Source organism: Kuraishia capsulata, genomic scaffold (genome assembly GCF_000576695.1).
Source record: "Kuraishia capsulata CBS 1993 genomic scaffold, Kuraishia_capsulata_scaffold_2, whole genome shotgun sequence".
Taxonomy (NCBI): domain Eukaryota; kingdom Fungi; phylum Ascomycota; class Pichiomycetes; order Pichiales; family Pichiaceae; genus Kuraishia; species Kuraishia capsulata.
This window is the reverse complement of record NW_019172951.1, coordinates 1,056,614-1,068,377: the sequence shown is the minus strand read 5'-3', so window position 1 is coordinate 1,068,377 and position 11,764 is coordinate 1,056,614. Positions and strand designations below refer to the sequence as shown.

General features: G+C 44.6%; 8 protein-coding genes across 8 annotated transcripts; 4 read left to right on the top strand and 4 right to left on the bottom strand.

The window, feature by feature from the left end:
* Positions 1 to 286: 286 nt before the first annotated feature.
* On the top strand, positions 287 to 1,009 carry KUCA_T00001859001 (uncharacterized protein; the record flags this gene model as incomplete). The annotated part of the gene is made up of 1 exon (XM_022604082.1): positions 287 to 1,009. The coding sequence occupies one exon, from the start codon at positions 287 to 289 to the stop codon at positions 1,007 to 1,009; it is 723 nt and encodes a 240-aa protein (XP_022457899.1).
* A 755-nt stretch (positions 1,010 to 1,764) lies between these two features.
* Positions 1,765 to 2,370, bottom strand: KUCA_T00001858001 (uncharacterized protein; the record flags this gene model as incomplete). Its single annotated transcript, XM_022604081.1, has 1 exon — positions 1,765 to 2,370. The coding sequence occupies one exon, from the start codon at positions 2,368 to 2,370 to the stop codon at positions 1,765 to 1,767; it is 606 nt and encodes a 201-aa protein (XP_022457898.1).
* Positions 2,371 to 3,125: 755 nt separating this feature from the next.
* On the top strand, positions 3,126 to 3,350 carry KUCA_T00001857001 (uncharacterized protein; the record flags this gene model as incomplete). Its single annotated transcript, XM_022604080.1, has 1 exon — positions 3,126 to 3,350. One exon carries the CDS (start codon positions 3,126 to 3,128, stop codon positions 3,348 to 3,350), a length of 225 nt encoding a protein of 74 aa, XP_022457897.1.
* Positions 3,351 to 3,723: 373 nt separating this feature from the next.
* Positions 3,724 to 4,443, bottom strand: KUCA_T00001856001 (uncharacterized protein; the record flags this gene model as incomplete). Its single annotated transcript, XM_022604079.1, has 1 exon — positions 3,724 to 4,443. The coding sequence occupies one exon, from the start codon at positions 4,441 to 4,443 to the stop codon at positions 3,724 to 3,726; it is 720 nt and encodes a 239-aa protein (XP_022457896.1).
* A 372-nt stretch (positions 4,444 to 4,815) lies between these two features.
* On the top strand, positions 4,816 to 5,973 carry KUCA_T00001855001 (uncharacterized protein; the record flags this gene model as incomplete). Its single annotated transcript, XM_022604078.1, has 2 exons — positions 4,816 to 4,917; positions 5,008 to 5,973. The coding sequence occupies 2 exons, from the start codon at positions 4,816 to 4,818 to the stop codon at positions 5,971 to 5,973; spliced, it is 1,068 nt and encodes a 355-aa protein (XP_022457895.1).
* A 50-nt stretch (positions 5,974 to 6,023) lies between these two features.
* KUCA_T00001854001 (uncharacterized protein) lies at positions 6,024 to 7,742 on the bottom strand (the record flags this gene model as incomplete). Its single annotated transcript, XM_022604077.1, has 1 exon — positions 6,024 to 7,742. One exon carries the CDS (start codon positions 7,740 to 7,742, stop codon positions 6,024 to 6,026), a length of 1,719 nt encoding a protein of 572 aa, XP_022457894.1.
* A 149-nt stretch (positions 7,743 to 7,891) lies between these two features.
* On the bottom strand, positions 7,892 to 8,458 carry KUCA_T00001853001 (uncharacterized protein; the record flags this gene model as incomplete). The annotated part of the gene is made up of 1 exon (XM_022604076.1): positions 7,892 to 8,458. One exon carries the CDS (start codon positions 8,456 to 8,458, stop codon positions 7,892 to 7,894), a length of 567 nt encoding a protein of 188 aa, XP_022457893.1.
* Positions 8,459 to 8,888: 430 nt separating this feature from the next.
* KUCA_T00001852001 (uncharacterized protein) lies at positions 8,889 to 11,114 on the top strand (the record flags this gene model as incomplete). The annotated part of the gene is made up of 1 exon (XM_022604075.1): positions 8,889 to 11,114. One exon carries the CDS (start codon positions 8,889 to 8,891, stop codon positions 11,112 to 11,114), a length of 2,226 nt encoding a protein of 741 aa, XP_022457892.1.
* Between the last annotated feature and the right edge of the window lie 650 nt (positions 11,115 to 11,764).

Genomic DNA, 11,764 nt, shown 5'->3' with positions numbered 1-11,764 from the left:
AAAGCTGACACTGTTCAAACATGTCTGCATCTAAGTGAGTATTCTAAGTTGAATTTTACGCGTTTTAAGCACCCGCCACTAACCGTTGTGAAGCGTGCTGGGTTCTGCCTCATTACCATCCCTGGGCCATATCAACGGGACATTCAGCTCCTTCTCGAGCGCTTACCAGGCGCTCCAACCAGCTACAAACCTCAATATTTTTGAGAAGCTCTGGGCCGCGTACTATCTATATCTTAACAATGACATTTTTGCAACGGGTTTACTCTTTTTCGTGCTACACGAGGTGATGTATTTTGGAAGATGTTTGCCCTGGTACATCGTTGACCGCGTGCCTTACTTCAAACGCTTTAAGATTCAGGATGCAAAAATGCCTAGCAACAAGGAGCAATGGGAGTGTTGCAAGAGTGTACTTATCTCGCACTTTGCAGTTGAGGCTTTCCCAATTTGGTTTTTCCACCCTATTTGCGAGAGGATAGGAATCAGTTTTGACGTTCCATTCCCCAAATTGACCACTATTGCCTGCCAGGTGGCCCTCTTCTTTGTTCTAGAAGATGCGTGGCATTACTGGTTCCACAGAGGATTGCACTACGGTGTGTTCTACAGGCGTATTCACAAGCAGCACCACCGTTATGCTGCTCCTTTCGGGCTTGCTGCTGAATATGCTCACCCGGTCGAGGTAATGCTGCTTGGATTTGGAACTGTGGGAATCCCAATTATATTCTGTTACTTCACGAGAAACTTGCATCTATTCACGGTGTGCATTTGGATCACTCTGAGACTGTTCCAGGCCATCGATGCCCACTCCGGATACGAGTTCCCCGTCTCGTTGCATCATTTCTTGCCTATCTGGGCAGGAGCAGATCACCACGACGAGCACCATCACCACTTCATTGGAAACTACGCTTCTTCGTTTAGATGGTGGGACGCAGTGCTCCAGACTGAAGCTGGTGTCCCAGCTAAAACTGTCAGAGAGAAGAAGATGAAGCAAAAGGCCAAGAAGATAAACTAGATCGCAGACCAGCCTCAAAACACAACTTATATAATATCCCTGTCACAATAGCCATTTTCCTCGAACTGAAGCTTTTTTTAGCGGTAGAATGTCATAAATTCGTGTCTTTATCTTCCTCGGTGATCTCTGCTCTCTCCAGTCTCCAGAGCACGCATCTAAATCTGGAGAGGTACACGACTTGTGACATTTTCAGGGCTCTGTGCACGACCTGTTAGTTTTTCACATTTAAAAAAGATTCAGTGACTTGAACCTGATCAGCTTAAGTTTAATTTGAGACGGGAAAACTCAGAAGAAACTGGAAGAATCAGCAAGGTCTTGTTGAGGATAAAATTGTATGTATTTAGCAACTTCTTCGAGCCACCAATTCATATCAAAATGATGAGAGAATAAAACACAGACCTGTACTGAGCTATAATGCGGATAAAATTTTATTGCCTTTGCTGAACATGATATGAAGGACTTGCTTGAGTTTCGGTGACTTAGACCTTTCACTAACTTGTAAACCAGATTTCTGTACAGATAATCGTATATGTATAAATAATTTCAATCTTGAATCTTTCCTAGAACTACCTCCTATATTACGTAGATATACTTGTAAGAGTCTGCTCTCAGTAAATCTTGATGGCTTCAACGATGAACTCTAGAGCCTTGAAAACTGTTCGCCGAGATGCCAAAAAATCCTCGAATTCACCATTTACTTACTACAATCGCATACAGAAAACTGATATTTTGTTGTGATATTATAGAGACATCGCTTATTTCTTGGCAGTCAATCTACGCAAGTAGAAAGCCAACTCTTCACCTTCCAAGATGTAACCATCACATCTACCAGACTGACCTGGTCTGGAAGAGATAGCAGCGTACAATCTACCGGCACCGAACTGGGAGTTCACGGCGTTCTCAATCTTAGACTCACCAGCTCTGGCAGCCCACTTCTTCTCGAGCTTCTTAGATGGCTTGGCAGCTTCCTCCTCGTCCTTCTTGATGTTCTTCTTTCCCAAAGAAGCACCGTAGTGGTTCTCGAACCAAGACTTGAAAGGAGTAGCATCGATCTGGACGATGGCACTCTTAGTCAAGGTGTTTGTTCTGACCAACTCGTTGTTGGAAGGGTGGTAGGCAACACCGGTGATTCTGGTCTTTCTGGTAATGTTCTCCGAGGCCCATGAGAAGTTTCCGGTCTCAACTCTCAAAGCTCTGAATTTCTGGTTACCACCTCTGGTTCTGACGGCGTGGATACGCTTTGGTCCGATTCTGGTGTTGGCACCTTGACGGCCCAACTCAAACTTCCGCTTCTTTCTGAATTGAGCACGTTTGGCACCGGTAGCGGAACGCTTGTGACGAGAATCACGAGAAATACCCATTTTTTATGATGCTGAGGCAGGAAGGGTTAGTACGTTGGTCCAGATTGCTTTGCAGAGAATTTGCTGTATGAGTTCTGGATACCGTTTTCAAATCTGATGTGAATAGGTGAAAGGATTTCAGTGTGGTCTTTCTGGCAACGATCCCACTAATTCAGATGATACCCTATTATTGAATCTTCAACAACGATACCAACAACTTTTCCAGCAAAATATAGCACTGATGAACTTACTTTATCTGTCGATGTATGTGGTTGACGGGTCTAAAAAGTTTCAAAGAGGAGCGGCAAGAAGAAGAAGTAAGGGCAGACCTCCAACATCTCAGGGTTGGTTAGCCCTTTGTGTGGTCACGTGCTCAAAAAATGTCTCCAACCCTGGTTGGGGAACGACAAGAAGAAAAGAAGTGTACAAGCTAAAACGTTGCATCCATTTTGAATTTTTGATTTTGTCCGTAACCGGTTCCTACACTACTAGCTGGACCACAAGAAGACACATCCTTCTTAACTGATATTCGTTGTTTTACTGTATAGAGAAACGATTCGTTATATATATTCTTGTTAACTTGTTTCCTTTGAGTTTATTACAGATCATCGACTTTCTCCTCCTATCCAACAATCAGCACGATACAAAACAAGGTCAATATAGGTACAAAACCTTAATAGTGCAACAACCAATCGGTCACCCCATTAAAAAAATTTGGCCCTTTGATTTCTCAGAGGCGTATACTTAGCTAAAGTCTTTGACTATTCCTGCCACCAATGTCCGAAGCAATTTATGATCAGATAGAAATCGAAGATTTCACATTTGATGCAACTACTGAGCTATTTACATATCCATGCCCCTGCGGAGACCGTTTCCAAATAGCACTGGTGGATCTGGAGGGTGGAGACGACATAGCAGTTTGTCCCTCGTGTTCGTTGATGGTGAAGATTATATTTGAATCTGAGGACTTGAAGGAGTATCAAGATCAGCTTGATATGTAATGTTGCTGCAATGGTGGTTTTTATGGTCGTGATCACACATTTACGCCTTCCTTCATAGGTCTCGTCAAGGACAATATATGAGAGAAGACGGCACGAGGGTTGTGCTTTGTTCGTCATTTATGCATTTTTTGTTGTTATTTTCGGGGTTATCAAAAGGATATGTAATATAAGCGAAGACCGGTGGTTTGAATCCATGGTCCCAAAATTTGGGTATATCAATACTATATATAGCTGATAAGAACTTGCCTTATCTGGTCTTTCAAGATGCAAGTAGAGACTCAAGTAAGAGAAGACTAACAGGCCGATTACAGATTCATTCAGATTCTTTAATTGGGTCTATTATCGGAGTGGCAAATTTCAGCACCGTCCTCCCTTAACGATATAACTTCGCACCGCATATCGCCACGGCAACAACTAACAGTATCATCACCACTGTCGAAACTGACCAACCTTCTTCCTCTTGCGAAACTGACTTCGCCAATAGCTGCGCTCTGAGTTTCTCTTCGGGATCCAGTATCTTTTCGGTCGAAACCCTTGGCTCCTCCTTCTTTAGCACTGGTTTTGGTTTCTCTTTCCGCACGAAAACTGTTCCGTTCTTGATATCTGCAAGATTTTGCTGGACTAGCTCTGGAAACTCTTTCACAAACCTGGGATTTTGGTTGACGTTGAACTGTCTCGAAGCCAATGCCAGATTCTCCTTCGTAGCCAGACTCGTCACTATAGCTCCCGTCGTCGGCTCGTCTCCAGTCATGAAACTCAGCAGCCCTGTTAAAATTGTGCTCACAGACCAACCTGGATTCCACGTATCTGGATGGTAGTCACTCATAGACAAACATAGTCTTGTATTCACCTGGAACCGCCCATTCGGGGTAGTCATCCTTATAGCAGGTGGCTTGAAAGGATACTCTGTGGGGAACGACAGGGTTCCGTGGTACTGACCACCTTCGTATGGCGTCTCCGGTGGTCCTGTAATTACATAGTGCCATTCCAGGATGTTTTGTTCTGATGCCTTGGCCACGATGAACGGTGGAGGATTCGCCTGTATCGCCCTGTACTCCTTGGTGAGTCTCTTGTGTGCACTTTTGGAGGCCATTTGTTGAAAATGTTGGAACTATGCGATGACAACGGAGAAAACAAACATGCACACACACAAACACAACAATCACTACTGCAACAAGACAGCCTGTGGTTCACAATACCGGTTGACTATTCTGTGACATGTCATGAAGGGGGCCGCCGGGGTCGTGTGAAGGGGTGCGTGTCTGGGCAAATTACCGATTCACCCCCACACGACCTAAAAGGTACCACAACTCCAGATGTTTACGCTTGAACATACTCCTTTGGCTCCAAAGGGCGTTTCTGGCTTCTTTGCGAGCGGAAATTAGTTATAAAGTCACGGAGATTGAAATTTCCCACTGCAAAATAGGGTAACACTTTTTAAAGCAGTCAGAACGAACTCTTCACCATGGCGTTCTTGTTCAAGAGGAATCCCAAGACGCCGTCAGAGCTGGTGAGGATGATGAACGAGCAGGTCACCAAACTGGACACTGCTCAGGATAAGAAGAAGGTATGTTGGAGTTGATTGGTGATATCATCAGCCTGGGGAAGTCTTTCTGTTTTCTATTATTACTAGGCTTTCATTACTAACTTTATGCAGGTCCAAGATGAAGTCTCCAGATACTTACTTCAGATCAGAGAGATTCTACTTGGTGATGACGAAGGCGATATTCATCCAGATCAAATAGCACAGTTAGCCCAGGAAGTTTATAGCACGGATTGCTTATATCTTCTGGTGTACCATCTCTCGCGGCTGGAGTTTGATTCACGAAAACACGTAGTAACGTTGTTTTCGATACTTCTTAGAAGGGAAGTAGGAAACAGATCGCCAACCGTGGATCATCTGCTGGCAAGGCCACGGACACTCACGTGTCTTTTCAGTGGACCAGAGACTCCTGAAACGGCTCCAATCACGGGATCTATATTGAGGGAGTGTATCAAGTACGATTCTATTGCACGCTTCTGCTTGAAAGACCCGATCATATGGGATTACTTCGGCTACTGCCAAACGGGCACTTTTGAGAATGCCACGGATGCATTTGACACCCTCAGAGACTTGCTCACGGTGCATAAAAAGTGCGCTGACGAGTTCTTTCGCGAGAATCTGGAGCGGTTCACTCAGGAATTCAACTCCTTGATGAGTTCTAAGAACTATGTCACTAAGAGACAGTCTATCAAACTTCTGTCGCAGCTGCTTTTGCAGAAGGAGAACCAGTTTTTCATGACATCATACGTGAATTCTCCACATAACTTGAAGCTGGTAATGATTCTGCTGGGGGACAAGTCCAAAAACATCCAGTACGAATCGTTCCATGCCTTCAAAGTTTTTGTGGCCAATCCCAAGAAGACCAAACCCGTTAGTGATATTCTGATCAAGAACAGAGACAAGTTGCTCGTGTTTCTGAAGGAATTCGATTCCGGAAAGAAGGAGGACAGGAGTTACGTCAATGAAAAGGAGTTCGTGATTGGCAAAATAGAAGAGCTACCGCGGCTCTTATCAAGTTCCACAGACCTCACCAACTACGAGGATGCTGAGGGCAACAACGCAAGCATCAACAAGACATAGCTAGTTCATCATTTCATTAATATACCACAGGAAACAAAAGACGCCAGATATCAGTCCCATTCGAATTCGAGGATCTCGTTTTTGTAGAAGAATGCGCCTTCCAGTCGAATGTCAACGCAAACTTTCCCGTCCATACATAGCTGTGTGACCATTGAGCTCAAAATCATGAAATTCATGCTGAGACCGGGGTGGTTTTGGAGACCCAGCACGGATACGCCATCAAGAGTGTTGATGATTTCCAAAAGTCTATTTGCGGTTGAACTGGAAGAGAAGTCGGATCTAGAGATGACATACATCTTCCCATCGTTCCTGCTTTCTGTCTTTTTGGCAGGAGAAAGACTCGTTAGATCAGAAAGATTAACCGAAACAAGCGGGATCTCAAACATTCGCACGTTGAACCGCAACGTCTCGAACTTCTTAACGGCATCATACAATTCGAGCGGAGATACCAGCGATAATCCTCGGGCCGTGTTGTACATCGAGTAGAGCTCATACATGGAAACCACACTGGATCTGTCAAGCAGGTTTTCGTTCATAATAAACTCGTAGATTTGGCGAGCAAGCTCATCAATGTAAAGTTCTGAATATCCGGATCGGTTGACATCGGTGACTGATGGCTTGCGTAAAGACCAGAGATAATTACTCTTGGATTTGTCTTTCTGGGCTTGCGAAATTTCATTGGTGGTGATGATGCTATCGAGGATCTTTATTGTGGTCTTTGATTCCTTCAGGATCTTCAAATTATCGTCGATCTTCGAAGTTTGTGATCTAGATGACATCAGCAGTGATTGGTACGTTTCACTCAAACCTATCAACTGCTTGGCTTTTGACATCAAATTCTCCAGATCCTGGATGGAGTCATTGAGAAGATTAGAACTTTCCAGGTTCTTCTTCATTGTCACGGCCTGCAAACCATGTATTCCCAATTGTGGCACGCTTGGTGGTTCGTCGTTGATGACGCCTCTATTGATACGGTCTGATTCAGTCAACTTGTTCCATTTGGCCATTTCAACCGCGCTTTCTAGTTTATCAAAAAAAATTTTGGAACCGGATTTGTGGAAACTGATTTTTATTGTGAACTCGTCGAAGTCTGTGGATTCTTCAATTTGCAGGTTGACTCCCTGGTCTTCGACACCAGGATGCTCTTTCAGTAGATGGCCGCACATCTCACAATTCGTCATTGAGGGATGGTTCAAAAAAGTACACTTGTCACATTGGAAGCCCTTACCTGTAACTGTGTGAGATTCGTGAGGTTTCGAGACCGAGGTTTCAATCAATCTCAGAATCAACTCTGCTGGAGCAGGTACTCCACACGTCCTGCACTTAGGGAAGTTGCTCGCGTTTCCAGGTGCACTCACGATCTTGCCAACTTGGGCTTTGGGCAGCTCATTGGCAAAATAACAGATTGGACATGCCCACGATACGTCCTGCAGTATCACGTTCGTGACATGCGATTTTAGCTTGTTCATGTGGAGTGTGATCTTGGGGCTGCTCTTGAGAAATCCCGCATAGTATTCTATGGAATCCACGTCTAAAAGGTCCAATGCAAGATTCGGGCTTTCCCCAGGTTTAGTAATATGCGAATTGTGAACATAAACCAACCTTTTGTCCGATAGATACACTCTTCCGTCCTGGTGAGTGATCAGCTTGTAGTTCCCCTGGTACAATCCCACGCCATCTTGAATCAGGATATCCGTTTCTCCCAGTTGCACGGGACGACCACTAGAAGAAAGCTCGGCTTTCTTGAAGTACTTCGAGTTGTAATACATGCATGGAACAGAAAGGGAACGAACCCTGGAGCAAAACAGTTAAAGCAGTCTGCAGATGTTATCCACATGCGGGTTAAGCTCAAGTATCTACGTTGTTATGAGCGATGGCGAAAAGTTTTAAGCGGGTTTATATAATTGTAGTCACGTGATTATTTCAAAGGTTCTGTTCTCAGGAAGTGGGTAGGGCAATGCTTTCCGTTGGGGTTTTTCTCCAGGTATAATTGGTGATATTCCTCAGCATCCCAAAAGTTCTCAATTGGCTCGATCGAGGTCACGATCTTGTGGTTAGGGAACCACTTGGTCTGCTGTTTGGCAATGGCTGACTTGGCTATAGCGACTTGTTCTTCGCTGTTGACGAAGATAGCAGATCTGTATTGGATTCCGGTGTTGTGACCTTGTTGGTTCAGCGTTGTGGGATCGTGGATCAAAAACAAAAACTCGTAGAGTTCCTCGTATGAGACGACGGCTGGGTCGAACGAAATCTGAACGGCCTCGGTGTGCTGGGTGTCTCCCTTGCAAACCTGTTCATAGGTGGGTTCTGAAACTTTTCCGTTACAGTAGCCAACCTTGAGGTCAACAATCTTATCACCATAGTGCTTTCTGTAAAGCCTCTCAATTCCCCAAAAACATCCTCCCGCGACGGTGACAATGGCGTCATTGGCAGGATTGAACTTCAGTGTCCGAGAGATGGGCTGTGCGGTAGATGCAGAGGGCATGACGATAGATTCAAGCTGAATATTCAAAGTTGACGATTTCACCGAGAAAAGAAGATGATCACAGGGGCTCTAGATTGTTTATATATGGAACAAAAATCTTATAAACCGAAAATCCCACAGCTTTCAGTGCTTAATACCATGGTGGAAAACACACACTTTGCAATTTCTCGGTTTGTTACGCAATTACACGTGACCACAAAAAAACCCGATGAAAACGGCATTGCTCCCGATGATGAAGGGTTCACATGCATCCGATGTCACATGCATCTTCTCCACACTGTCATGATATTGCCCGGTAAAGAACCTTGAGTACTCTTTATGTTGTTCCGCCTTGTCTTGTTCTTGTTCTTCTTCTTGCTCCTAGTTTCTTTCTCTTCTCTCTTTACATGTTAAACCCCATTTGTTAATCCGTTTAACAACAATTTTCATTATGACGTTGCTTAGTTTCTATGCCAAACGCCGAAATAAGATCTTGCGCGCGTCCTACGTGGTCCTGCTCTTGTTATCACTTCTCGGAGGAGGAGCCCAGAAATCTCAGCGAAAGCTGGAAGGAAAGCGAAGTAGGGCTTTAACAAAGTTCTCGTGGAATTCCATCTCCAAGTCGTCGCTTCTGTCGGTAATTGACCTTGTTAAGGTCAACGGAACGCGGAAGATCACGGGATTCCTGGCCTTGCAACTGGTGCTATTGGTTACACGAGCGTTTCTAACCTTGAAGGTTGCTTCCTTAGACGGAAGGATTGTGTCCACGCTTATATCCAGAAGGTTCAAGCAGTTTGCGTTTCTGATTTGTGTTTGGATGGGTATTGGAATTCCAGCCTCTCTGACAAATTCGTTGCTGACTTGGTCTGAGCGGATGCTTGGAAAGAATATTCGTCTCAATCTCACAGAGAAGTTATTAGATGACTATCTTCCGGAATCTGGCAATAGTACACTTTACCAACTGCTCAATACCAGCAAAAACTCGGATCCGGATGAAGCCATCATCGAAGACCCCAACCAGCGCATCACCACAAATGTGGAACAATTCTCTAAAGCTCTTGCCTCGCTGCCATCACAGCTTCTGAAGCCATCACTAGACCTGTTGCTCTGTGCAAATCAACTTGCTTCAACAAGCGGATCTTCAGCAGAGGGTGTGCTGCTGCTGGGAATCATTACTCACACTTCCACCATTCTCCTGAAACAGTTCACGCCCAACTTCACCAAATACTCCCAGATGACGAACGAATTGGAACACGGTTTTCATTCTTCCCATTCGAATACCATCACAAACTGCGAAGAAATCGCATTCTCGAGAGGACATAGACGTGAACTCGACCACCTGGACACGAGGTACCTAGAACTGGAAAAGTTCAAACGGTTGGAGTACAGGAGGTTTGCCATTTATGACTTCACCATGAGTTTTATTGTGAAGTACTTCTGGGGTGCCTCGGGCTTACTGCTCTGCAGTATTCCGATCTTCACCAGAGCGCATATGTCGAACTACCAGATTTCAGAACATGACATGAGAGACATCTCAGCAAACTTCATTACCAACAGAAGGCTATTGCTAAGTGCATCGTCGTCTTTGGGTCGGTTGATCCAGAGCAAGAAGAATGTGCAGAATCTTGTTGGTTATAGTGTCAAACTGGTGGAGTTCGAAAATGCTCTTTCTGCAATCAATTCTAGAACAGACAGTTCCGCAGTCCAGAGTGTTGGTCCAGGAGTTGTTGCGATTGGTGGTACAGCAAAGCCTCTAATCAGCGGATCTAACATTTTGTACGGAGATGAGGTGACATTTGATCACATTCCACTGATTACGCCTACGGGAAACACTTTGGTTGCAGACTTGTGCTTTTCGATCAAATCCGGTGACAACTTGCTGATCACGGGTCCAAACGGTTGCGGCAAATCTTCACTTTTCAGGATCTTGGGTGGCTTATGGAAAGTGGCTGATCCGGGTAAACTTACCATACCGTACTCCAAGGACGACCTGTTTTACCTTCCACAAAGGGCATATTTGACTATAGGAACTCTAAAGGAGCAGATCATATATCCGGATTCTATAGAGACCTTCAACAGGAAGTCGTCTCGGTACCAGAGAGCCAACGGCACAGACTTAGTGAAGGATGAGGCGTATCTTGTCGAGCTTTTGAAAATCGTGCAACTCGGTCATCTAGTCGATGACTGTGAGAATATCATCAACGACAGTTTGGAGAAGCCACGAGACCTTGAGGACTCTGTGCCCGAATCTCCGCTTGATTTGATCCGCAAGTGGCCTACGCTACTGTCCATTGGAGAACAGCAAAGACTAGCTTTGGCTAGACTGTATTACCATCAGCCTAAGTTTGCAGTGCTCGACGAGTGTACTTCTTCCATTTCCCCAGAACTCGAACAGGAGTGCTATAGATACGCTATAGAGGAGCTCGGAATTACTGTTATTACTGTCTGCCATCGCACTTCACTCTGGAAGTTTCATCAATACCTGCTTAACTTCGATGGACAGGGCAATGCCAAATTCACCAGATTTGATCCGGAATTGCGGTTGAAATGGCATGACGAATTGATAGACATCGACTCGAGATTGCACAAAATGGAGGGTTTGAAGAAACAACTCGGTGACCTGGAGAGGCTAAAGGAAGGACATACAACCAAACCTAAGAAACTGATGTATTTGTGAAAAGCAAAAGTTGGAGTAATGCATTATAAATGACGTTTTCAAACATACACACAATTTTTAGAATATGAATATTTGCTCAAAAAAAACCAAAAAAACATAAAATCTCCGGAAAGATTGTTTCCCCACATAATCTGTGTGGGATATCGAAAAAAAAATGGACGAGTCCGGAGTCGAACCGGAGACCTTTCGCATGCTAAGCGAACGCGCTACCAACTACGCCACACGCCCAGAAGATGACTATTGAATCCTCAGAATAGTTATAGTGAGCTTTAATTGTTGCTGCACACAAAATGAGACTTGCACGTGATATATCCACCGAGAGCACTTAAAGAGTACTCGGTTGCTAAAAACTGGCCCTGTTGACGATAATGAAGACGGTCTGAGTATCCGTTCGAGATCAAGAGTTTTAACAATAACATGTTTTAAAACGCCCGTTTACCCTCATTTAACCCAGTTTCCGTCTGGCTCATAGATCGTTTGATCCAGTGCACGACTATCTCCCCGAAGCCTAGATAGAGAAGATTAGACAAGACTCCGCGTACTCAGGGAAGACAGCCAAAGAGATATCGCGAACACCAATACCCGATACGGTTTGAACTTTAGCAATCGAACAATCGAGATCTATCTCGGCATTCCAATCACGCGTTTGT